This window comes from Macrosteles quadrilineatus, unplaced genomic scaffold, assembly GCF_028750875.1.
Source record: "Macrosteles quadrilineatus isolate MER2022 unplaced genomic scaffold, UCM_ALF_1.0 Scaffold_9__3_contigs__length_116548681, whole genome shotgun sequence".
Taxonomy (NCBI): Eukaryota; Metazoa; Arthropoda; class Insecta; order Hemiptera; family Cicadellidae; genus Macrosteles; species Macrosteles quadrilineatus.
The window spans coordinates 31,900,029-31,927,621 of NW_026542602.1; the positions used below are offsets into that span (position 1 = coordinate 31,900,029).

At 35.0% G+C, this 27,593-nt stretch overlaps 2 protein-coding genes and 1 long non-coding RNA gene across 3 annotated transcripts; 1 reads left to right on the forward strand and 2 right to left on the reverse strand.

Annotated features, from left to right (window-relative positions):
• Window positions 1–1,129: 1,129 nt before the first annotated feature.
• On the reverse strand, window positions 1,130–8,163 carry LOC129003310 (uncharacterized). The gene is made up of 5 exons (XM_054431603.1): window positions 8,052–8,163; window positions 7,216–7,232; window positions 6,179–6,291; window positions 5,268–5,402; window positions 1,130–1,335 (listed from the first exon to the last, which is right to left on the reverse strand). The coding sequence occupies exons 1-5, from the start codon at window positions 8,161–8,163 to the stop codon at window positions 1,185–1,187; spliced, it is 528 nt and encodes a 175-aa protein (XP_054287578.1). The 3' UTR covers window positions 1,130–1,184.
• Window positions 8,164–8,412: 249 nt separating this feature from the next.
• LOC129002907 (peroxisomal membrane protein PEX14) lies at window positions 8,413–26,043 on the reverse strand. The gene is made up of 6 exons (XM_054431024.1): window positions 25,738–26,043; window positions 20,848–20,988; window positions 19,424–19,594; window positions 18,598–18,824; window positions 15,358–15,516; window positions 8,413–8,473 (listed from the first exon to the last, which is right to left on the reverse strand). Exons 1-6 carry the CDS (start codon window positions 25,810–25,812, stop codon window positions 8,455–8,457), a joined length of 792 nt encoding a protein of 263 aa, XP_054286999.1. The 5' UTR covers window positions 25,813–26,043; the 3' UTR covers window positions 8,413–8,454.
• On the forward strand, window positions 9,065–11,635 carry LOC129002908 (uncharacterized). Its single transcript, XR_008491603.1, has 3 exons — window positions 9,065–9,223; window positions 9,959–10,107; window positions 11,421–11,635. It is a non-coding gene; the product is annotated as an uncharacterized LOC129002908 (long non-coding RNA).
• Window positions 26,044–27,593: the final 1,550 nt, after the last annotated feature.

A 27,593-nucleotide genomic window follows, 5' to 3' on the forward strand; every position in this document is an offset into this window, starting at 1 on the left:
CTTGTAAAATTGTTATTTATTTATCTATTTAGTTTTTTTACGTTGGGAATTGTATTTTATATACATGTAAGGTGCAAAAGATATTTTGGCTTTTTAGGTGGTAACTAAAATTGTCATGCTCTCAGAAAATATAATTTTTTTTGTTTAGAATTTTTAATATATTTAAAATTTAAAATAATTGTTATTGAAGGCAATTTTATTTTGAGTAAATTAACATAACTTGCTATCTTGCAACCTCAAAAATAAACCTTTTATGAATTTATAAAGAACGCCTGCATTTTAATAGGCTAACTCAGTGGCTTGCAGGGCCCCTAAATATTCATAAGCCAATGGGTTAATGAACCAGTTTTCATTTTTCAATGATAATAACATTGACAATTAATTGGATATAGAAGTAGACTTACCACCTATATGGACCAGCTGTTGCAAATTTTTTACTAAAAAAGAATGTTGTGTGAGCCAGTCACAGAATGCGCTAGTGTCTAAAACTCTATCATTTACCAAATTTTTTGTTGCTGACATAGTTGATAAGTCATAACAGTTGCTTTAGCTGACAATAAGTCATTCCATAAGTTTGAGTTCGTTAAAAACATAGTGTATTCGACAGAAATTATTAATTTAGATCAGCGCAATCTTTATGGTGCTCACATCAACTACTACGAAATTGATTTAAAAACTGGCGGCATGGTATGTCTAGTTGTATCAATAGTCAAAGACAGTACAAAGATGGGAGTCCTTCACTAGGGCAGTGTAATGTTGAATAAGCTTTTTACGTTTTTCAAATCCATAAGTCTCTTAGACACTCAAGTGCACTACCTAGCTTACAGGGCCGCGTTAAGAGTCAGTGGAGCCCTGGGCAAACCCAAATGCAGTGCCCCTATTTTTTCCTAGTGTGGGGCAGGCTGTGGTTGAGGGGTCCCGGTGGGCGCCCCCAAACCTTCGGCGCCCCTGGGCATATGCCAAGTCTGCCCGTTTATAAAAGTGGACCTGCCTAGCTATCAGAATCCCCGTTGTAAGGTTAATAAATTTCACTTGTTTCATATAAAAGAGCATATATTCAATTTACCAAGCTATGAGCTTAGACATGCCAAGGAAAACAAAATATGTTCCTAATCAATTCCTGGAAAGAAAGACCCTATCTAGAAATCATTGAATAATATTTCTCTTGATTCCAAAATAAGTATTTATATTGATGTTTCAAGATTTCCCGTTTCAAGTGGCTCCTCTTGGTAGCAAGATGCGTTTATTTTGCGGATATATTCACGTGCTTCAGGATCAGTTACCATAGCTTGAGCAAACATTTCTTTAGGCTCTCTAGGGGTGAAAAAGGATTTCCTATAACAAAATAACCTAGCATAAAAAGTGTTCAATGGGTTACAAAGAATTTTATATTTCTAATAACTTTGAACAAGTATATAACCTAGTGTAATGTTTATCTGCAAAATTAGAAAAGGGAGGAAAAGGCTGATGAATTTTATCTTTGAAAACTTTGTTGACATTTGATTCAATTCAAATTATCTTTATTCATCAAGTACATTAGGAATATATACAGTGTGATTGAAAAGTCCCGGAACGGTTTAATATTTTAAAAAATAATGCAGATAGAGCTAAAATACTTGGTACAAAGTTACAGGGCATAAAACTCTTATTTTAACACATATTCAGTGACTCAATAACTCTTCAGGGGGATGTCCCACAAGGAGTCAGAAGAAAATCTTAAATGGAAGCATAGGTCAATATGCACATCAAATTAAAGGTCTTAGTTAGTAAAATACAATGCCGCAAACTACACTTCAAAAGGTTGATCCTGCGCAAAATGACAGTTGTTCAAAGATTCATTTAATTTACATTGCTATTATACGCTTTCTCCTCAGGGGGCACGGCCCTAGGAATCGGAAGAAAATTGTTAACGTAAGAATAGGTCGATATGCACCTCAAAGGTCTTCACTTTTAGATTACGATGCCGTAAATTCAAGCTCAAAAGAATGCCTGATTAAAAAATGGCTGTCGTTCAAAGATTCAAAATTGCGGATTCAAGAAATCTTTGAACATCTGCCATTTTGTGCAGGATCAACCTTTTGAAGTGCGGTTTGCGGCATTGTATTTTACTAAAAAAGACCTTTAATTTGATGCGCATATTGACCTATGCTTTCATTTAAGATTTTCTTCCGACTCCTTGTGGGCCGTCCCCCTAAAGAATTATCGGATCACTGAATATGTGTTAAAATAGAGTTTTATGCCCTGTGTAACTTTGTACTAAGTATTTTAGCTCTATCTGTATTATTTTTTTTAAAATATTTGACCGTTCCGTGACTTTTCAATCACACTGTAGATGAATAGTGTTACATTTCTTAAATGGTAAAAAGCCATAATAAAATATACGAGGGCTGTTCGGAAAGTAACCTCCGGTTCTCTATAAATAAAACACAGAAGTAGCAACAAAATTTGTATTATATACATCTTAAAACTATGTCTTTCCTCTACTTTTCAACATAGTTTCCTTGGACATTTAAACCCTTATCTATCTATGGACCAACTTTGAAAATCCCTCTTTAAAAAAAATCACCCGCCAATGCCTTGAGCCATCCTGTGACTGCATCTTTCCATTCCTCATCATCATCAAATCGCTGGGAGACAAGCAATTTTTTCAAAGAGGTGGTAGTTACCAGGAGCCAGGTCTGGGCTGTATGGAGGATGTGAAAAAACATCCCATTTGAACTGGTACAAAAGGTCCTTGGTTTTTTGGGCAGTATGAGGACGTGCGTTGTCATGCAGAAGGACGACAGAAGACTGCGGGGTTTGTTTTGGATCGCCCGTTTCGGGTTTTTCAGCGTTTCAACGTACGAATCCGCGTTGATTGTTGCACCACGTTCCATAAACTCAACCAGCAGCACCCCTTTGGAGTCCTAAAACACAGTTGCCATGAACTTCTTTTTGGAAAAATCTTGCCGGGCTTTTGTTGGTTTGTGTGGCGATGCCGTATGACCCCACAACTTAGACTGTTCTTTAGTCTCAGGATTCACGTATTTGACCCAGGTTTCATCTCCAGTCACAATTCGGTTCACAAAATGTTCTCCTTCCTCGTCGAGTCAAAAAGTCCACCGAGGTCATTCGAGTCTTGTGGTTTTCTGAAAGGATTTTTGGGACCCACCGAGCACAAAATTTATGGTAACCTAACCTGTCAGTCACAACTTCGTACAGCTGGAAGTTTGAGGAAATTAATCCGAAGGTTCTGAGATGGTGAATCGTGGGTTATCACGAACCTTTGTGTTGATTTTCTCAACCAGTTCATCACTGACCACAGATGGCCTGCCACTTCTTTCTTCATCATGCACGTTCGTTCGGCCATTTTTAAACATACACAGCACAAAGTTGTCTATGAATTTGGCTGCTGCCAAATACTGTTTAGCTACGAAAAACTAAATCACAGCACGCACCTCACACTTGGCGGGATTTACGATTGCAGTACTCATTTTGACTAGCGACGGCAAAAAAACTAGCTCTCAGACGACCTTCACACTACCACGGCTGGACGCTGACTGACCTGCGACACGCGCAGAAGCAAAAATGGCAGCGCTACCCCCTCAATTTCCCATGGAGGTTATTTTCCGAAGTGCCCTCGTATATACTTACAGTAGATAAGAAAAAATTGTAAAAGAAAAAACCAACATAAAACGATAGATATAAATAAGGTTAAAACATATGAAGTTTGATTTAGTAGGGAAAGACAAGTAAATTACAGTTCATCAAATTAATAAATAGCATGGCGAGAAATTTCAGGTTTGCTGCTGCGGATGTATTTTACAGTTACTTCTACTTGTATGTCCTTTGGAAGATAGTTAAAGAATTTTGTACTGGCGTTTTAGGCAATTTATGAGGACTTTATGCTAAGCTGCCTCTATTTCTTGTAATATTATCATGTTTCTTTTCAACCACATCAATTCCATGAAATATGTTTTTAACTGATACCATTGTCTCAAAAACATGCATACCAAAAACTGTTATTTTCTGATTTAACTTTCTCTTAACAGAAGGTCTAGGTGAAGGGTTGTAAATTATTCGTATAGTTTTTTATTGCATTCTTAATAAAGATTTTAAGCTGCCCTTATTGGTTGCGAGCCATAAAGAGAAATTTCAATTGAAATTACTGAATGTATGTATAGTTTCTTGAAAGTATTGCCAAACGGCTAAATCTAAAAAAAAATAAACTATTCACACACTTTTTACACAAAAAGATCTACCGGGTGTCCACAAAGTCTTGGTCTGATTTTTCAGAATCCACAGGAACCTCATCATAGCCATAGCCCATACTAAAATAGCTTTTTAGACTATTAATAATTTCTTTCTCTACAAAGCTGAAACTAAACTTATTACTAAACTGAAATATTTCACTGTATATCTGATTCTCTGACATCTGATCAAAATTAGACATTATATACTAGTTTAATTTGAAAATGATCCGATAAAACTGTTATAAATAAATACAGGGTCAGTATTTAACTCATAACCTACTTTTAAATTAATGTTTTATACACATTCTTGGATCTTATCCTCACATCTGAACCTCTAACAGCCCAAGAGGTTCTGTTTACATTGTTTGATTCGTTAATCTTTGTTTTGTAATATTACTTTTTAAAAACTTCCAATTGGACATGGATTACAGGTGTTTGAAATAGTAACAATACTTTGCTGAACCTGTTAACAAAAAACATAAATTTAACTTTATACTTATTAAGAACATGGTTCTTACTGAAACAGTTTTGCTTATATAACAACATGGAGTAAATGTTGTTCAAAGGTTTATTGCGGACATTTTCCATCACGAAAGTAAAAAACAATACACAACGTTTCGGGATCTGGAATCTGATCCCTTCTTCAGGTGAAAAAACTTAACTAACACATTACAACTAACAATACACAAACGCCCAACCTAAGTTAGTTGTAATGTGTTAGTTAAGTTTTTTCACCTGAAGACGGGATCAGATTCCAGATCCCAAAACGTTGTGTATTGTTTTTTACTTTCGTGATGGAAAATGTCCGCAATAAACCTTTGAACAACATTAACTCACCATCACCAACAATGAACTTCAAACAAAGAATGGAGTAAATGTCGATATGAAATTATAATGTGAAACTTTGGGGTACTGAATATCTTTAAAACAGGTCAACCATCAACTAGAAAAGTTGCAGGGCGTATCTTGTTTTGTGTAGAATACTGTAGTACAAATAAATTTAAAACATAACCATTTTTGATTATGAATACTTACGTTTCAGGAGTAACCACAAAGTCGTGAAAAGAAAACGCAATAAATTCTCGTTTTTCGATTTCCTTGTAAGGCCATTGAAAAATAGATTTTCCCACAAACACCACTTGTATGTTATCTGGATGTAGCAGGTACTTCCTGCAATAGGGTAAAGTAACAACTGTAAAAAACTAAATAATTTTAAAATTGTTAGGTTAGGACCACTTTCCCTCAAAAGCATTTTTGTGTTCCACAGACAAGCAGAACAATTCTTTTGTCCATGGTATTAGGTACCTTCTTTTAAAATACCACTATAGTATACTAAATATATATATGGCCTGGCTTAGAACAATAGTGCCTTGGGCTGTAGCCAGTATCAAATTTCCCCCAACATTTTTGGATATCTGTCACCATATTAAAAATATGTCTCTCTGGGATAAAGCCCAGTCAGCCCATATACTCTATGAGTATAGAACCTATGGTGTGGTTCTATGGGCATAGAAACTTAACTAAAAAAAAATAATTTAACTTTTTACTGTTGTTGCAATGATTGATATAAACTTGATAAAAACTTCATATTGTACTGACAACAATCTTCTATCCATCTATCTGAAAGTATATTTAAACCTCTTACTCGAATTAATTCAGTTTTCAAATATTCAACCGATTTTTAGGGCTGACACGTCTTTTTACAGCTTGTGATCTAGACTGCCAATTAGAGATTAATTAGAGGTAATTTAATTTAGAGCTTAGTCCCTCCAGTAAAAAACATTAATTTAATGATCCACGTTTACAATTGTTTTTGCATTTTTTCTGTGTCATTGGGGATTGAACCCTGCCGTCGCCGATTGATTTAGGAGTTTGAATTTGATGCACAAGTTCTGTATGGGAATTTACCAAAAGGTATTATGATGAATGCATGTTATTTTACTCACACAGTGTCCATATAACTCTTGGGTCCTTCTAGGAAGCCAAACACACAGTCAAGCTCAGGTGCAGCTTTGCACCAACCTGTCAGTCCAAAAAACCCGGCAGTGGACCAGACAAACTGCAAACATGCTATGTCACTGAGTGGCTATACCAAATCATGTTAAAAAAATCTCGACACACCCTTTGAAAAAATCATGGATAGTTATTGAACTAAGTGTGCGTTTATAGCGAATTTCCCAAATAGGTAGTACTCATGGTAAGACCTGGACCCGGGACCGATCAACTTTTTCGTTTTGGGGTACCTAGAGGCCATGCACCATCCGTTTAAATTCATATAATATATGTCGGTTCGCACGATAACTCGAGCAAAAATGATCCGATTTTTATTAAATTTGGTATAAACATGTAAACCTACATTTATTCGAACGAGTTTGCGAACCAGCATGACCGGACTATGGGAATGGGGGTTTACGTGAAAAACATAAAATTTACAAACTGCAAACAATGCTATGCCACTGAGTGTATTAAACAGAATTGTTATTAGTACCGTAGTCAATGAAAATCCAAATCATTCACTATGATTATAGCATATAGCTAAAACATAACCCTCTCATAGATATATCATCCCTATGGATCAGCATAAAACGATCTATGTTAATAAAAAACAATAGATTGTCTAGCGTTCTAACCCAACATAAAATCACAAATGATCGAATTGACCTTAAAATAATAGAAAAAACATTCTGTCAACACCAGCCTTAAACGTCCCCAACATGAAACGAAACACACTAGCTGGTGTCAACACCAAGAAACGGAAAGATAAAAGCTTAGGAAGATAGGAAGAGAAATCTAGACTTAGACTATTCAAAGTCAATGATGATAGCCAAGCAAAATTTCACTGTAAAGAATTTTGCAGTATCTTCAACCTCTAAATTCTAAACCTCTATTAAAAAGCGATATGACAATAATTGTCCAGTTGTGAAATAAACCTAAAAAAACTAAATCAGTACGATGTAATAAAGTAAGATAAATGTACACCTACCTTTTTATTTATGTATCCTGGAAAAAACAACAGTGTTGAAGCTCCATTAGAAAATTTACCCCTGAAAATTTTACATTGAGTACAGTATTTAATTATTTGTACATGTTAAACAATCATTATTGAGTAATGTAGCAGGTAAGAAAAAGAAAAGTATAATTATAATGTCAATGTGATAGGTACATCACTTTGTTATCTTCAAAATGATCTTCACAAAGATATCATATGAGAGCGTGCCAGCATTTCCCAACATATCATTCGGGAATCGGGCTTGCTTTCCACTACTAGCATGTGAGTTTTGTGGTTGACACTTATAGTTATGTGAGGAGGAATGCAAACTCTAATAATGTAAACACGAGCTTACAGCTTCAGAGAAGCAGATTTTTTAAACACCAATGTACCTGCTAGCAATACTGGTACTGTTTGTTGAAATTTGTTATTAAAATATAGAATGTTGTCCAATCGATTGGCACTGATCGATTGGACATGTCAAAAACAAAAATAGAAATAATAAAAGCATAAACATATTGTCGTAATTACCTAGACGAATTGTTATCTACATTGTAGATTGAAAATAAGACCAATCTAAAAGGAAGGTTTAAAAGTTTCTCATTAACTTAGAAAGTCAATATGCTACTTTTTTACAGCGTTTATTTTTAGAAATGGTAGGGAGACTAGTAAGTATAATTTTTCATTTCTTCTAAAAATAATTTTTTTTTAGCTTAATTCTATTTCAAAGGTTATAAGTTGTGCTTTGTGATTAATGAAAATTTGAGGTAAAATGTATGCTATGAAGAAAATATTTATACATAAAGATATTCATACAAAGGTTCTTGTACCTTGAGGTGAATTGTCGAACAGCCCAAAAAGTTTAAATTCTGTAGAGAAGAGTCGTCTCTTATTTCCATCGTCATCGTGGTCAAACAAATCTCTTATAGCTTTGAATTCCATTTTATTTTTGAATAGACAATGCCACTTTCAAAACCAAATCAACTAAAACTTAATTTTAACTTTTGGATAAGAAATATTGGTAAAAGTTTATCAACAACAAACTGGCATAATTATGATAATGAAATATTTATTAGCTTATAAATCACTTATCATTGTTATTATGTTAGCCATCGGATGTGCTTCCAAGTTGCAGAGATTCATAACAATTAGTTGAAATAATTTTTCTTTGTCGTTGTATAACTTAAAACCTTAGTCAGGATAATGGGATTCTTAAAAACAGGAAGAAGCGATTCAAACAAAAAGTGTCAATCTAAAACAAATTAATATTACTTTTTTAGCATCTTTTTTTATATAATTTGTAACAATTCTATAGACTATTTACTTATTTTAATAAACAGTATCAGTAATCTGGCACATATTTTCCCCCATTAGCTTGTCAACTACGTTTATCATGATGGGTGAGCAGTTCGGGAGTAGCTGTGATATTTTATGGGGAAAATCACTTAAGTTGCACTACCGTAACATTACAGCAATGGGGGCCATTAAGGAACTATGGGAGGTTTAGAATTAATGATGATGAGCAATTAATGATGAGCAATGATTAATTTTAAACAGCCGCTGAAGAGTTATTTACCATCTTAAAATATTTTGTTCAAATACCAAAGTGGTATGTAATTTAAATATCTAGTGTAGTTTGAGATTATAAATTTATGTGTACATTTTAATTGTCTAGGCTCACAACAATGAATTGTTTTAGAATAGGTTGTTTTTTTTAAGGTCAATTTGAAAGTTAACCTGTAAATGACTTGGAATAAAGGTTATTTGAGAGAGAAATAATTGTTAGATTGTGAACATATGTTGCTGGTCAATTACACAGATGTTTTACATTTGACGCAATATAGTTCTACGTTTAGTAACATACTGCAGTGGAAAGTAGTTTGCATGATCCATGAGTGTAGAAGTTATCATTGCAACAGCCGTAGTCACGGTAGCCGTGGGTCTACCAGCTGCTTTCATCAAATCCATGGGTCGGGTGACTGCTTGGGTTGTCTACAGACATGTAGGTATTATATAGGGTTGTCCATTTAAAATTTAAAAATAAATAATAAACCAAATGTTTGTTTATATATTTGGTATATTTTTTGGATACATTTGTAAGAATATGACGCCAAACATGAATATTTATGTCACCATGTGCAGCCCAACTGACTTCTGCCATTTTGATGAAATTTCAAATCAGTTTCATGTTCAATTGTTGTGTAATTTGATGGATACCTATGTATTTTATCCTTCAGCTCAAGCTGAGCTTGTTTGTAAAGACCTTCTACATCAAGGAACCTCAAAGTCCAGCCAATCCAGTGGTGTGAGGTGACATGATCTTGTTGGACAGTATTGATCACAGACACAAGAAACTAAACACTTGGAAAACCTTATTTGCAACAACCACATGGTTTCTTGAGCTGAACACATACCAACAAGCTACAAGTGTTCCCAACAAAAACTCCCCTAATAAATGCAACAAGTACGCAAGTAAAATATAAGTAAGCATTGGGCTATTTCTTTAGAAATTAGGTATGAAATTAACAGCAATTTTTACAGGAATCACATTGTTTATTTGTATTTGTAATAGTTTGTAAACTACTTGTCGCTATTAGACTCTCCACTCTCCGGGGCAATGTGGAGATCTACAATAAAATATGATGATAACCTCTATGTGACATGGCTTGAACTCCATCACCTCCAAATACATTTCAAAATTTTTTTAAATATTCTAAAATGTGTTGATATATTTTAGGTTCTAATGAAACAGAAAAAAGAGTAAATATGTGCTTCCTCTCTGACTTTCCGAGTGAGACGGGGACAGCAGAGTACACAACAGTAAACACTTTGGTTATGTACATACACCACCAACTGGAATTGGTACTTGGACTTTCATTGACTATTGTGAGTGTTGAGTCAAGTTCTTTAAACAAACTATTTTAAGTTTACTCCTTGTAGCCTGAATGAAGAACAAAAACACCTGAACATTCAAGGGAGTATATCAGAGTCTTGACTTAAACTTCGCCGGATTAGCGTTGTTCATTATCAATTGATCAGTTGGCATAAATGTATTGTGTGTGTGTATGTGTCTTGTCTTTAAATGTATATTTTCGTATGTTACAAATTTGATGATCTTCATGTGAGAAACCTGTCCTTATGCCGCTTGATGATGGCCAAAACTAATTGTACCCATGCAATTTTTGATTGCCTTGTAGCAAGTACTTTTTTTTATTTAGCAATCTAGACGCTGTACCATATCTACAATGAAACAGATGAGACATAATGTTAGTGACTGTAAACGGTCTGACAGCTGGTGTTAATTCAAAGTTGAAATTTTAAATCACTACTTATTCAGAGTGGATTAACATACTCTTCCAACTCTCCAACATTTCAAAGCTAGGAGTATAAATTTAAATTTACAACATAGCATTTAAATATACTCAAAGTATGGATTTTAATAGATGAAATCTCCAGTACATCTCATGGTATGAGAGACACATTTTCATTTTGAAAGCTTCAGGTAGCCTTTAAACCAAAGAGTATTCAATAATGATGGTTAATATTAAATTAAACTTTTTTCTCTGCATTGCGCTGTTTCTTAACTTCTACTTACCAGTATTATACAATTATACCTATTGTTATTTAGTGTTGAACATCACAATGATACTTGTCAATTAAACGCTATAAATTTCTATACTTTAATATTTTATTATGTTAACATTGTATACTAGTAGTTAAATTTTTTATTGTTTTGGCATGTAATTGAAAAGTATTTTCAGTAACCTAATGTAAAAGTCCATTTATATGGGTATGGCATTGTATAGCATCCACATATTTTCACTTGTGTAATAATTGTTTCCTTGTATTAATATTGAACGAAAAGTAAAACAGTCAAGATATTTTCTTTCATTATTGTAAGGTTACAATTGTTAAACCTTTTTAAAAATTAATAATCCCTTTTGTCGAATTCTTCTTTACATGGCTTCAAATATTTTATGTTTATTACAAATAACTTAAAAGTTCAAGAACTCTCACGTACATCCTTATTTTTACATCATAATGAAAAATAGGTTTCTTCCTTCCTAGGACTAGGGTAGAGCTGTTAGCTGTCATTGGTCCAAAATATCATAGTTTAAAGGTATTATTAGTACTATTCTAGTAGATCAATGGTTTGATGTCCATCCACACTTAAATTATTGGTTTTTTAATTTTTGCAGAACTACTAACTGGACCGATATACAAAGAAGTAGAGAAGAAGCGAGAAGTAGGCACAATGCAAGAATGACACTGCAACTAGTCAATCAGTAAAGTTTAGCAGTATAATGAATATATATAACGAATTTCAACCTTAAAATTAAACCTTAAAATTCAGTCTCAAAATCTTTAATTGATATTTTGTTTGCTTCATTGAAAAAATAAACACACACAGCCATATTTGTGTACAGTTGTTCTATACTTCAATAATCCGACAGGTCCCGGGTGTTGGATTACCAGAAATGTCAGATCATCAAGTAATGTTCATTAATTCATGTTTTATGAAAATTATTTTCTTATGCAGTGTTTTACTATTCAGTTAAATGTTCAGAATTTTGGTACCAACGAAATATATACCTGATCAAAGAAAAAAAATAACAAGGAAGTAGTAACAAAGTGTAGTTGGAAGGAGAAGATTGATGCTGCTGAAGGCTTGTATTTTTCTGCCAATAGCGTTGGCGTACTGATTATGTCGGACTATTGAGAATGAACTGTACTTTTTTTCTTAAAATCATTTTCTGCAAACACACATTGTTTCATGATAACATTCGTTGTTTTCAATCTTTTGTTGTAGGCTAGATAAAATGTTAAAATGTTCTTGTTAGTTTTGACTTAAAAAATCTCAAAACTAAATTCTTCATCGTCAATTGTAAATTTTTTGGAGACTCAGTGCATCAATATTAAATAAATAGTACATCAACTATTTATTTTTAGAATAAGTTACAAAATTTATGGGGATCAACAAACGCTATTTAATAATGCATTTTTTTTTTGTTTTTTCAACACCAGAGTTAGTTTTAGCAACTTTTCTATAAAGGGTTAGTCCATTGAACTTATTCACCTCATGGATATCAATTTTATAAATAAAGTGTTTTTATGTTAAAATTTAATAACCATTAACTAATCCTAATCTGTCAACTTACAGCTAAACCCACAAATTTGATTGTATAAAAAAATCATAAGTGTGAAGGTGAAAAAAAAAAAACAAGAATCAATTTCAAACCTATTTATACACAGTGTTTACATAAATCACATAGTTTGCACTAAGATTTAAAATAAAGTAAGTTCTTTGGTTATTTAAACAAACATCTACTCTAGTTCACTTAAATATGAAAACATAGGTAGAATGTAAAATCACTAACCATGATTGAGTATTGTAGGCTACTTTTTATGACATAAGAACGATTTATTTGTAAACTATGACTTGTCCTTGGTATGTTTTACTGAAGAATAAAGCACAAAGGCAAATACAACGAAAAACTACCCTAAAATAAGAGAGAAATATTCAGTCAAGATTGGTGCATTCAATCAAAACAAGGTGTTAAACCAAATGAAATGAAAGCAAATTTTACAACATGATGAGAATTTCAATGTAGTATCCGAAGTCAATCGTATAATAAAAGGTTAGAAAGACAGTGAATTTCTCAATATTTTAAGCCCGAACAAGGTAAATGATATATTTTTAACCCATCTTATATTTTACAACATGATGAGAATTATAATGTAGGCTAGTATCCAAAGTCAATCGTATAATAAAGGGTTAGAAAGACAGTGAATTTCTCAATATTTTAAGCCCGAGCAAGGTAAATGATGTATTTTTAACCCATCTTATATTTTACAACATGATGAGAATTTTAATGTAGGCTAGTATCCAAAGTCAATCGTATAATAAAGGGTTAGAAAGACATTGAATTGCTCAATATTTTAAGCCCGAGCAAGGTAAATTATATATTTTTAACCCATCTTATATTTTACAACATGATGAGAATTTTAATGTAGGCTAGTATCCAAAGTCAATCGTGTAATAAAGGGTTAGAAAGACAGTGAATTGCTCAATATTTTAAGCCCGAGCAAGGTAAATTATATATTTTTAACCCATCTTATATTTGGCACAATACTGCTTAGTACTCAGCTTAGGTCTGCCGTTACATTATGTTTTGAATGCTCCAAACTTTGGATTGTATAAAAAGACTTTTGAAAACTCCTTTTCAACTAAAGATACACTAAGAGGCCTATCCAAAATGGCAGCCATTTGAAATTTATATCAACACATTTTTTTATAAAAACCATACCTGTCTTACATTAGAAAGGGCCAATTTCAAAACTTTATTAATTGACCCAAAATTTGAGGTAAGTTATTTCCAAATTTCAAAAGTTAATTCTTACATACAGTAGAACCTCTTTAATCCGAACTAATTGGGACCAGGGGTAGTTCGGATTACAGAACATATTGTTGTTTTTACATAAAAATAGCTAAAACGAGGCTAAAATTGATCTAAATTATTTTGGAAAAGTGAAAAAAAATTTTATAAATTAAAATACAGTGTTTATTTAATACAGTAGTAAATATGGTGAATAAACAGTACTGTACATTAAATACAGTATACAATAAAGAACCGATGTACTGTGTATAGAGTACAGCAATGAGGGGTTCGGATTAGTGGACGTTCGGACTACGGGGGTTCGGATTAAAGAGGTTCTACTGTATTCATCAATACATATGGCTAAGGTGATAGTTAAAAATACTCCATTTCAAGCCATATAACTTCTTTTGAGGAGAATATAATGACCAAGCAGAGTATAATAGTGCTTGAATAATAAACCATTCACAGGTTTGATCCTAAGAAAATTCAGCGTTTTTTATGGTTCAGAGATGGACACAGCTTTTAGATTATTGGAAAAAATAAAAGATCCTGGCTATAAAACAGCTGATTTCAGTCAGCAAGAGAGCTACACAGAGCTCACTCCATTATACATCTACTCACACTGTATCCACATTCAGTTACAAAGGGATTATGTAAAATCCTTTCACACGGATACAACGATATTTCACCCCCAAACAAACAAAAACTTTCAGGAAATTATGTAATGGACACTTCACAGAGCAATTAGGACATAAAATGTCAAAAGAAATTTTACAACACAACTCACGTTTAATTACAGTTATAAATAAATATTATGTTTCTATATTATGTAACTCAAGTAATTATCTACCTACGTATATATATATTAGATTAACAAATTTTTGATCCTTTAACCTTTCAGTCTATAGTTGAAAATATTTGCCAGCACTTAAGCACTTATCCACCTATCTACACCAAAATGTTAAAGTGAATTTCCCATATAGGCCTAGAAGACTACATTTCCTAGACCTGGAACTGATCTACTATTTCATTTTTAAGTCCCCAGAGGCCAAACTGGAGGATCTGTTCTGATTCATACTGAACTAATCATGTACTAACCATATTCTAGGGAACAAGCAAATATAAAAAAGCCTTAAATTTAAAATCCCATATATTATTTATTCATACAAGAAATAAAGAAACTGTTGTAGTTTGTTTGTGGATTGATCAAATTTGGCTAATTTATATATTTAATTGCAAGCTATCAATGTTTCAATAAAAAAACACACTTTAAAACTTCCCTGTCACAGCAAACCTAAGTACTCATTAGTGTAAGCCAAATTTTATTCAAATAGGGAATGAATCTGATATGTAGAAGGAAATATTTCAGTGGAAATGGAAATATGCTTAGTCTGTAGTTTGTACCTTGCTACGAAGAGGTATTTTAATGTACTAAATCAAATCCTTAAACTACAAACAATGGAAGTCACTGACGGTTCATTACAGATTTTAAAATAACGTTTAAACACTAAAGTGAAAATTTAACATCTAAATAAATGAATGGGTAAACCTATGATTTGAATATTTAAAACATTACGAATAAATCACACTCAATTTCGTAGAACTGACATAAGTACTTTTATATAGATGGGTTTAACACAGCTTAATCCAGCAGTTTATAGGCTACCCTCCAACCCAGAACAGGTAACTAGATTACAAGACACACTCACAAACCAAAGTAAACCTAGACTACGCAACTAGAGACTCTTACTCTTACTTGACGATCTCGAGGCTGCTGTCGCTGCCGTTGGTGCCACCATTGGAGCCTTCCCCCTCCCCCTCCTCCTCACCCTCCGCCCGGGAGTGAGTCTCTGCTGCTAACTGCCAGGCGGGGATGGACAGAGGCCCGGTCGAAGGAGTAGCCGGGAACTGATTCCTGAAGGGTCATAACTGAATGTTTACACAAATTTATGTAGCTTTTTAATGTCATTGACACTCTGACAATCTAAACTATTAAATTACAAGTTTGTTAAATTACAAGTTTGATAAATGTCTTCAGAGTGTCCATATCAGCTATAAACACAACAACAGCAGAAGAGGGTACAGTGAACCCTAATTTGTTAAAGTCTTAAGCCCCTACATCCTAGGACACTGAGCTCTGGTTTGAAACCGTTAAACTTATTACTTCAGGCTAGGCCAAGAGGCTCACACCATTATCACATAGCTTAAGTCATTTGTGATTGCTAGGATGCCTGGGACGTTGATTACTGTAGCCCTCTTTAATACTAGCCACTAGATCAACTTGCTCCAGAACCTTTGATTATTTGACACTCTTACAACTGCTACTTCCTCTTATTGGTAAAAACTTGCAGGCACTCTTATGAATATTTTTATGTGTTAGTTGCATTGTTCCTTATCACCCTTTGTTTGATTTCGTTAGTTTTTCAGCTCAATGGTGATTTATTAACCTCGTGTCTAAGACATTGTATTCCCACCTAGGAGACAGTACTAGATCAAGGGGACAAAATTTCATCGACTCAAGCGCACAGTGACATAAACATGAAGTAGACATGAAAAACAATCTTCAGATTTTACAATGGGTTAAGAAGTCTACTTGTGTTGGTTATTATATGCCTCTGTACCACTAGTGGTGCGGGTACTACAGGTTGTGCTATTAGCACTGTATTGATATACCATAAACCAGAAGTGCCCATCCCCCCCTAGACTCATGACGCACCCCCCCCCCCCAATTGAGCAACAGCCCCCCCCCCACCATAAATGAGGTACACAACAAATGAGAAACATTATTCCCCCGCCCAGCACTATTTGTAAAACTAAAAGAAGTTTTATACGTTTTTATTAGATATTGAAAATTCAAACCCAGTTAATCTATATAAATAAAGTTATGGTTTTGTCTGTACATTGCTCAGAATTATACATATTTTGGGTTATTTTTACGTTTTATACATTGAAGAAATTGAAACATGTCTTATCTCAATAATTTATGTCCGTCTGTCACGGCCCAGAAGGCATTTTACGCAGCCTACTCTAAAGAAAACTAGAGTACCGATTATGATTCTAATGCTTTAATTGTATTCACAGGATTGGCGAGAGTGTCCTTAGCCAATCAAATATGGCCTCACTATTTTGGAAATAAAATAACGAACGATCAAAAACCCAATTTTTTGTGATTTTTCTAGTTTTTTTTTTCTCCATGTTCCATGTTCTACATACGTCATTTATGAAATACTAATAATCTGTTAAAAGAACACGTCATATATTAAATTACGAACAGCTGTTTTGATAAAGATTCATTTTTCTAGCTGTCACTGATATCTTTACATAAATATTTTATACCAATACTGTGTAGACCCTAACCATTTCCGATCACGTTTGTAAGCAAATCCAAAACCCAGTGAGATTAATAACCGTGTGGCTTTGGCTTACATAACGGGTTTGATTTATCACGGGTACTAATATGTATATGTAACTGTAAATTAAATTAAATAACTAGCCATCATCCAGGTCGGGAACCGGAGATTCTGTGTGTATTAAGTTGTACTTTAATTTTGATTACCGGGAAAAGACCGTGAATCGGTGTTGTACAGGACTGGGAAACTTATCTTTCTATATTTAAACAAAATTAGAGTTTTATAAGTCACCTCAATTTAAGGAATTTGTTACAGTATTGCCAGAATATCTGTATAGCGTTCGTAACCTCTGCTTAACGAATTGTCAGCGTCTTTCTCTTGATATAACGATCGCCTCTCCCTCCCTTTGGAAACATCATAGCTCCTTTGATGAAAATGAAATGGAAACAACGCTTGCGCCAACAATCGTCTGCTCCGTTTTACACTTCTGTCTGCTGTGCGCTATGTTACAACAGATTTCAGATACAACAGCTGGGGAATGGTGACGATATAATGCTTAGTAAACTGTGATTGAGTGATTAGTAACCATGGTAACTTTAGTAAGGCTGTGATTGGGCAATGAATAGGCCTAAATATGGCGACTTGATGAATTTGTGTATGAATTGAAGAGAAACCTAATAAAGAACCTAAGAACAAAGAAAAAGAATAACAAGATTGTTCTCGTCACATTCTTTTTTAACAGTGTTTTTATTATCTTTAAATATAATTTTACACTTTTTGTTACTTATCTATCAATTCCTATGCTGTGATACAGCACCTACCGGTAGCCTCTCCGTCTATCATGAGCAGTAGCTTATAACACTTTCTAAAGGGTCCTTTAATATTTACGTTATTTATAGCAATGCAGTGTTTGGCTAGTTATTAGTTGAGTTTGAGTTAGCCATAATTTAAAGTTTCCGTTTGTGCAACTGAACCAAGATAAATGATTTGAAATGTACAATAATAATGTTATTGCACAATAATAATGATTGTGCAATATTGAATTTCGTTTATAAAAATGCAAATTGTGATGTTAATGGCTATTTACAGCGTTTTAATGGGTTTGTAATAAGTTATGTTTATTTATACTATAATGGATTAACCGTATTTTTCAATACCCCCCTCCCTATTCACTCAGGTAATCGAGTATCTACACAATAGTGTAAAGTATTGTAGCCTATGCTACTTCATTGTATTTTAACAAGTTTTATGTCAACAAAGCGTTTTGTGCTGAGTCGCGGTGTAGCTGGACGTGTCTGTACCACGCGTTATCTTTTATCTAACACATCAGCTGAGCCATTCCGTGCCCTCCCTCTTAAATCTCACGTCTTGCTAATCTTGAATAATAACTTCCTCCACGAATCCTAAACTATCCTAAAATCCTATTTTAACTAATTGAATTCAATAATATAACTATTGTCATTAATTAATCGACAATATATCTGGTGACTTTATATTGATTGTCGTCACGTTAAACACAGTTGCAATTAACTTTAGCCACCCCCCCCCCTATTTGAAATTTTGGAACCCCCCCCCAAGAATTTCAATGACGCAGTCTGCGTCACAGCCCCCCTTTTGGGCACCCCTGCATAAACAGACCACCGTACCTATTGAGAAGCAAGCTCTTGAGACTGGTCACCTCGGACTTGATCTCCTGCAGACGAGTGTTGACCACCATCTCCGCAGCTCTGTCCGCAGTCAGAGCGTCCACTCCACTGCGTAGCGTACGCAGGTCTGCAGCACAACTGCTGACTGCAGCACCTAGCTCTGCTAGGCTCTCATCTACAGGTTTCCTCTTGGGTCGACGGCCAAAAAGGTACGGAGATATGTATGTCTGCAACATACGTGGATTGAGAATTATATAGATTACGTTCTTTGTAAGAGCGGGCTTAACTTTCCAACTAATATTTCCAAAGGAATTAACCTAATATGTATTACTACATGTTGCATATGTAATGAAATTGAAGAAAACACTGCATCCAGGCAAAATGACCTTACAATTTGGAGTTGTAAGCTACTATGGTAAACCAGGTGGTGCTTTTTTTCTGTAAAATTTTAAAGATTTAGAGACAACTTTAGCCCGTTTATTTCAAGAAACATATCTTTAGCAAAATGTATGTATGCTGATGAGTTTGTGTCAGTTAGTAAAATTATAATTGCTGCAGTTTTTGTCAGACTCACAATGTGTGGTCTGATCAAAATGAGCGGAGAGTTGGTGGCTCAGCTAGAAGGGCGACAGACAACAAAATCATGGCAGCAGCTAATGAGTCAGGTGAAATGAAGCTGGTTGTAGACTAAGATCATAGGAAGATTGCCGTTAAATAAGAATCTATGATTTAGACTTTAATTAAAAAGTTAATAAACAAATTGAGGGTTTATTACACATATATTTTAAACACAAGCTAAAACTATCTTAAACAAACACCAGTTTACCTTCCAAAGCCAGTAGATGGCGTATACAATGCCTCCGATAGAAGTGATGGTCGTGACAACTCGATGCACGGTGACCCACAATGACGAAGGAGGTGGGGGTAATGGCGGGCCTAGGAAACGTTGTGACGGAACTAACTGACTGGACATCGCAACATTCTCCAAAGCATTTTTCTGTAGAGAAATTTGTTTGTAATGTTATGCCTAAACATTTTTAAAACTACACATTAAGTTATACTTTTTTAATACTTTTAATATTTTCTATTGAAATGGTGACCATACAAAGTAGGTATTTTAAGCCAAATATCAATGGAGATGAGTGTAGGATGATTGGCACGATATTGTAGTCTTGTTAGTGACTAAGGCCGACATATTTCTTAGACTCGGCTGTTAATTAATAGCCCATAAGCTAATGTCAACTAAGGGACCTACAGGTTATAATGGAATCCAAACCACATTTTTGACTCGGTATAAACGAATTGGTCTAATTATCAGGATAGTACTGCGGATAGTTGTAGTACTCATAATGCACTAGTTTTTTTAAGGACAACGGCAAACTATTTAATAACACATTTCGTACAGCAATGTAAGAGTAAGAGACTTAGTGCTTGTTAAGTATTTAGTTTTAAGCTGTAAATATTTTTCGTAAATTCAAATTTACCGCTAAACGAGAGAGAGAAAGAGATAGGTGGAGGTTCAAACCATGAACTTCAAACACTGTCAACCCATTTAATCGCAATTTTATTTATTAATCCCTCTTTCTCAGTGTACTCAGTGTGTGTGCAGTTCGACTTGAACCAGGAAACCGCATTAAATTCAAAGACTATTTTTAGAGTGATCATAATTTATCAAACTTTTGTGCGGTATCGAACCTGAAAATCTCTGTGATTAAATTTTTCCCAATTTTCTTTCTTCTTGAGCTGTGTTAACAGCGTCCTCTGGCCATGGGGTCTCCAGCCCTGGCGTCCAATGGCGGACAATTTGTGATACCACTTCAAACCAATGGTTAGTGCGTAAATGTTGGTCCATTTGTTACCTGGTTCTTCGAGTTTATTATGTAAACGTTTTACAGTGACTATTCTTTTGGAACACCAATTACCATAATTTATAGAATTACTTTGTTGCCAATTTTAAATCTCTAATAAAAATTCACGTGATTTAACAGTGCTTGTTTACTTATGTTGTTACCTATTAAATACCTGTTACCTCCTATTGTTATATTAACTCAAATATTCTGTTATTGATTTTTATTAAACGACACAATAGTAAAATAGTTAATTCCGCACTGTCAACATTTTTTAAACAGTAGGCCTAGGCCTACATAAGAGCATATTAAGTTAACTGCGTGTTAGTTAGGTTAAACTGTTTAAAGATTATTAAAAGATTGCTGATGTAAACTTAAATATGCCTAAACTTACTTTACTTACATTCTTAATATCCTCAAATCGTTGAAACACAATTGTTACTTCTTCTTCTCTAAGCCCTTTCTTCATTAAAAACCTACGTAGCAATGAAGGATCCTGGTCCCTTATTTTTTTATCCAACAGGAAGGTCAAAGCATGATTTATCTGGAAGTTGAACGACATAATATATCAAGAAAAATAAGTAATAATATTGAGAAGTAGTCTAAATACAAAGCTTAGACAGAGAAATGTCCCTAAAAAAGGTAGGCCTAGTATTAAGGAATGGTACACTCCGGAACTTGCTAAAATGCGAGCCCTTACGCTCCTGTTTCATGATCACTACAAAGCTGCCATAGATGTGGATAGGAAAGAAAGGTTCTTCTCTCTATACTGTAGGGCAAAAAGAGATTACAGTGCTAGTGTAAAAGAAGCCAAAAAACTGAGTAATGTTGAACAAATCAGAAAGTCCCATAACACGTGCAAAGCAGCCTGGGAAATAGTAAATGAACACCGTAAGCCAAGCCCAGGGCCTAAGATACAGGCAACACCTGATGAACTGAACGACTATTTTGTTCAAGTGGCAGAGAGTGTAATTGCCGATTTACCTGTCTTGCCGACTGACTCTACAGAGGCTATGATAGACCGTTCGCCAGCTCGCAAATTTGCAAAATGGAGAGAAGTGAGTCCTGCTGAAGTTATAAACATAGTTAAAAGATTTAAAGACTCAAAAAGCCAGGATATTCATGGGATGTCTAGCTCGGTATTAAAGGCAGTGATTGACACCATTGTGGTACCTCTCACCAAGTTAGTGAATGCCTGCCTCTCAAAGGGTATATTTCCTGATAGCCTTAAAACTGCTAGGACCATACCTATTTATAAGAAGGGGGACCCAAAAATCTTGGCGAATTTCCGACCTATCTCCATCTTACCGATTTTCTCTAAAGTATTTGAGACCATAATGAAGAAACAGCTTGTCGAGTGGCTCGAAACCCACGACCTGCTTAACAATGCCCAGCATGGTTTTAGAAGCGGGAGATCAACTACCACAGCCCTTTTAAACCTTGCTGAGATAATAACTGATGCGTTCGAAAACAGTGAGTCCGTCCAACTCGACTTATGTGACCTCAGCAAGGCATTTGATGTGGTCTCGCATGACATTCTAGTGGCTAAACTAAGCAAGTATGGAATCAGTGGGATGGTACTTAAAACACTGGCGGACTACCTTGAAGACCGGAAACAGATTGTATCACTGAGTGGGGCCTCCTCTAGAGTTGGTGTACTGCTGCACGGAGTGCCGCAGGGATCGGTCCTTGGCCCATTACTGTTCACAGTCATGATCAATGACTTGTCGCTAAACGGCCACACACTGCTGTTTGCAGATGATACCACCTTGTTCTCTCGAGGCCGAGATCTGCCAGAACTCAAAGCGGAGTCCGAACAACTGCTGACGCGAGCCAAGGAATGGTTTATCTCTAACAAACTGAAGATAAATGAGGACAAGACGCAATCGCTGATATGCACTCTCAAAACTAGAGAGGAGGAAGATCAAGATGAACCTGTGAAGCTACTTGGTTTTTGGATTGACTCTAAGTGCAGCTGGAGTTACCATATTGAAAAAGTCTGCGTTAAGCTCTCCAGAGTCTTGTACCTATTTAGGAAACTTAGGTCAATCATAACGCAGCCTTACTTAAAGACTGTGTATCATTCCCTCTTCCACAGCCATATAATGTATGGACTGGTATTGTGGGGACACGCTCCTGCAGCCCATGATGTACTGCTGCTCCAAAAAAAGGCACTCAGAATTATAACATCCTCGGAATACACTGAGCATTGCCGGCCTATTTTCAAAGATCAGCAGATACTTACCATCTACAGTCAATACATTTATGACATACTTATCCTCCTTAAAGAACGTGAAGGAGAATATTCTAAAAGGGAATATCAGCACAGCTACAACACAAGAAGAGCACAAGACCTGGATATGCCACGCTGTCGCTTGAGTCGCACTCTAAAAAGTTATCCCCGCTCTGCAATAAAGGTTTTCAATACTCTGCCAGTTCGAGTGCGTAAATTGGAACTGCCGAAATTTAAAAAGGTTGTTCATGGAGCCCTAGTGGATAGGCCACTGTATTCGCTGGGAGAACTCGTTGAGGAACCACTCTTTAGATCCTAGCTAAAATATATCCGCCATGCCACAGTAAAATGTAAATAATGTATATATTGTAAATAGTGTAAATATATGCTTTCATTGACAAACTCATATGAGTTGACGCAATCTATCCGACATTGTCGGTCAAGGATGAAGACCTCAAGTATTTCAAGTATTTCAAGTAAGTAACACTGTATACCTATCATGCTGTTTACCTAGACCAACATTTGATATAGCAAGCCTCTCTAGAGTAGGTTAAAACGCTAATATATCTTCAGTGAGCTCTAGCCTAGTAGAGACTAATTTCTAGAATAAAGATAGGCTGGGCCTGCTAGCCAAAAATGACTGAATAACGTATTACTAAGAGAAGCTAGAAACAGAGGATACATTCAATGGCACTCAAGTTGTGTCCAGCAACAATTGCTGGGTGTATAGAGAAAATTATATTTGTTGTCCCCTTTTGATCTTTTTTCCCCCTCGCCATTACACATGGTAATATTGCGCTCACGCTGCAGGAAGACCCTGTGCGCTACAACTGCTGTACAAAATCACTATGTGGCTATTGCAGTTCGGGCTCTTTCTGCCTCTTTACAAGTATTTTACTTTTCCGGGGTACAGTTTCGCAGAGAACCTGCAATATATTATCAGTTAAAATATTGATTTTATAGCGATTACTTATAATTCAGTTTGATACAGGCAATAGGCTATCCCTTCTAAGTAAAATTTTTCCCCGGTGTTTGTTAAACATTACATTGAGTACAGTAATGATCTGTTTACGTTTTTAAGCTGTTGGTGTTTAATAAATGTAGGCCTAAATATCAAATTGAGTAGTTAATGGTCTGTTTACATCTTTATTTATGTTTAATAAACTATAAAGTAACTTATCAATAGGCCTACGCAATTCAATTAAAAACAAAATATATTTTATGAACGTTAACAAAACAAACAATACTTAACCAATACTTTGATAGGTAATGATGGGAATGGGCATACGGGAGGGACGATGGCTAAAGGTGTGGTGACGTCATATTTGGCTAATGTCTTCTCTTGAGGCAACACGATTACCGTAACAAGACGATGGATTTCCAGCGGCGTTCGTGGCTTAGTTCGTAGCGCATCAGTCTAGTGCTCAGGAGGTCTCGGGTTCGAAACTGGTCGGGGACATTAACTTTTTGTCAGAGATTTTGCTTTATTTGATTTTTATCTTATATCTTTTTTTATATTATCAGCAAGTTTGGTTGGTTAGGTTAGGTTATGACAGTTTAATTTTATAATTGCCTACAAAATTTTAAAATTGATTTTATAATAAAAAATTATAAGTAAACATTCATTTCATTTTTATCTTATATCTTTTTTATATTATCAGCAAGTTTGGTTGGTTAGGTTAGGTTATGACAGTTTAATTTTATAATTAAAAAGTTAATTTTATAACTAAAATTATAAAATTAACTTAATTTAAATTTTTCAACTTAGCGGTTCTAGCGGCAAACGCTGACACTATGTTAGCCATCGTCCCTCCCGTGTGTCCCACCGGGTAATGATGAATTCAAAGTACCGCATAACATTACAAAATGTAGGCCTATACCTAGTTTTCAAAAATAAGTTGTACTGTAGGTCTACAAATTTAGGATAAAAAAATAAAACAACTTTATTAATGTTTTTGTTAGGGGTTTGATTTAGGCCCTATGTCATGGTAAAATTAGGCTATATTCGATTCAATATTAATATTGAATTATAATATGGTATATATTTATACTAACTTAGCAGAGTACCCGTCCTACCTACGGGGTTGGCATATAAGTATAAAATGATTGCAGTTATGGAGGAAGACACAGTTTAAGAAAATTTGGGTACTTTGGTATTATCCGGAGGCCACCCTTATACAGCCCGCTGCGGCGATTATGTTAGGTTAGGTTATCATGGTTGTAGAACTTTCCTCATTTCGTTATGAATCGAACTATACCAGATGAGTCACACTTTCGCTCGCCAAATCCCCTTCATGTAGGCCAAGGTCAGGTCGTTAACAACGCGCGCATCACCTGTCACCGCCTGTACCTCTGGTATCGTTACACATCTGGTATCGTTAGATTCATAACAAAACGAGGAAAGACTTACAAACATATTTATGATAACCCAACCTAACATAACCGCCACAGTGCGCTGTATACTTACTTGGCAGAGTAGCCTACCTGTATGTGGCAGCTAGCGGCGGCGTCGTATTCAAGTCAACTCAATCCTCGCCAACATCGCTGCCTTCTAGGAGGCAGAACTTGAAGCCCGCTAATCGTAATCATACCGTACCAAATTTGGACAGTAAGTCAATTAAAGTATGCTCTTTCCAAATATGTAACTTAAATATTTTTGGTCTCCGGTAAAAAAAATCCCTCTAAAATAACTGGCCTCAAGATAGTAGACCTACCAAAGTACCAAAATATGTTTCTTTGAATTAATACGGTATGGTATAGTATTACTATACCATACCGTATAAATACAAATCTACCATAGCCATAATGTTCTTCCACTGCACCTAACTAACCAAACGATGTATCAAATAATCAATATACTTATCAATCGATATTTTCATTTGGTTGTTTGTGCCAACAGATATGGAAGTATACCCGATAATGACTTAGGCCTAGGCCTAAGTAATTGCTTTAAAAAATCCTGAGGTACTTAGGCTACCATAAGTAGCCTAAGTTAAAAAAAAAACTGTTTGGGAAAATATGTGAAGATCTCTAATTAGAGAAGATAATTACTGTACTTACAAGTGATTCTCGTGGTGGAGCAGATTCCTCTTTTTCTCTTGAATCGATTGTAGAATTACTGTCTGGATTCCCCATTTCTTCTGTTATGTTTATGTATGTTGTATGTAGGTTAAATTAGGACACACTGACCTGAACAGAAAACCATTAACATATCGACGAAAACTTGTGGATATTAGACTTAGATTCGGTAATTTTAATTACTAGAATTCATATTATGTAGGCCAAAGCCTAATTAGACTTTTAAAAAGGGGAAATAACAATTAAGACAGGGTGCACTAGAATGAGTAAACAAATTTAATTTGTTGACAAGACGACGGCGAATGAAATGATCACCACCTGATTTTAAGATTTTATTGGTTGTGTTATGGTTAGAAAATATTATAAAAAAATGCAGGCCGATTGTTGGTTGCCATGCAACTGCACATGATGAATTAAATTCTACAGTAAAACGCACAGTATGTATAACTATTGAATTGATTATAAAATTCCAAAGAGAATACCAATCATTGACACTGATCAGGTTAGGTCTAGACTATAGACATTGTACTGAGTAGTCTATATATATAAAATCCAATGTATGTTTGTTGTTATGTGGTATGTATGTCTGTTTGTCCTTTATGGACTCCGAAACCGCTCGACAGATTGTAATGAAACTTTCAGGCATTATTAAGCATTATTCAAGGATGGTTTGTGTGAAGTTTGGTGCAGATCCGTCAAAAGGGCTCCGCCCCAGTGGTTCTGGCTCGAGTTTCCTATGTTAATCTTATGAGTACTTATATTTAAATGGAATTAAAGAACCTTAACAGCTGGTTCAACTAAACAATTTGATTCTGTGACGTACAATAGCATTACAAAGTTATTAGGTTTACCAACAGGGTGCAGCACTATTGACAACAGCTAATTTGCAACCAAAAGGTGAGTGAGCGTAGCGAACGAACTTCAACCTGGAGGCGAGTTAGCGTAGCGAACGAGCTAACCTGAAGGCAAGTGAACGCAGTGAACGAGCTTCAACCTTAAGGTGAGTGAGCGTAGCGAAAGAACTTCAACCAGGACGTGATTGAACCATGCGAACTAGTTCATCTTGAAAAAGAACGAGCATTTGACATAAAACCAAACCACATTAGGACAGGGCGACGTCTGTCGGGCCAGCTAGTATCATATATAAAACACACTCCCCTGAAAACCCAAAGCATTTGTAAAAGAGGTCTAAATATAAATTAAATGCAATTATTCCTTACACGACCCATGAAGTGTGAGAGTGCACAATCGTAAATCGTCTTAAAAGTGTTAAATATTTTAATTACTAAACATGCATTTGCAGATGTGGAATGTTTATTAATATTCTCTACCCAGCTAATATATAATATCATATCAATACTATATTATGCCTGCTTCGGAAAGTCCTAGAGGAAGCTGATTTGCAATTTCGACTACATCTTAAGCAAACAAAACCTACCCGGCTTACACCACTTTTAGCTGAACCAATCATTCATATATATTTTTTCCAAAGGTACTATACGTGATAACAACCAAATTTATACTTTTTTGTGCTGGTATTAGATGAGGAATAACTTCCATATTGTTCCAAAAGGCTTGAGACTTTACTGTATTTATTTTTATAATGTAGAAGTACACCGATTGCAGGAGACGATGGTCCGACATTTCAATGTATCTAGAACAGACATTTAGTTTTTCATTAGGCCTAATGTAATGGACAACTCTTTGTTTTTTAAGGAATATCTAAAAATGTTTATTTTTATTCCCATTGATTATATGTAACCTGAACAGGTGACTCTAGCAGTTTTAAAATAATGATTGTTCTGTGGCAGTTTTACTTATAAAAAACCCTCAAGTAA

What these genes read in the sequence shown, in the direction of transcription:
- LOC129003310 (XM_054431603.1), bottom strand. Translation starts at nt 8,163, where the DNA reads ATGGAATTCAAAGCTATAAGAGATTTGTTTGACCACGATGACGATGGA. An exon ending in AAGAGTTATATGGACACTGT is followed by an intron (nt 5,403 to 6,178) that starts GTGAGTAAAATA and finishes ACCCTATTGCAG; the next exon opens with GAAGTACCTGCTACATCCAG. An exon ending in TTTGTGGTTACTCCTGAAAC is followed by an intron (nt 1,336 to 5,267) that starts GTAAGTATTCAT and finishes ATTTTGTTATAG; the next exon opens with GAAATCCTTTTTCACCCCTA.
- LOC129002907 (XM_054431024.1), bottom strand. Translation starts at nt 25,812, where the DNA reads ATGGGGAATCCAGACAGTAATTCTACAATCGATTCAAGAGAAAAAGAG. An exon ending in CTCCACCACGAGAATCACTT is followed by an intron (nt 20,989 to 25,737) that starts GTAAGTACAGTA and finishes TTCAACTTCCAG; the next exon opens with ATAAATCATGCTTTGACCTT. An exon ending in CCATCTACTGGCTTTGGAAG is followed by an intron (nt 18,825 to 19,423) that starts GTAAACTGGTGT and finishes CGTATGTTGCAG; the next exon opens with ACATACATATCTCCGTACCT.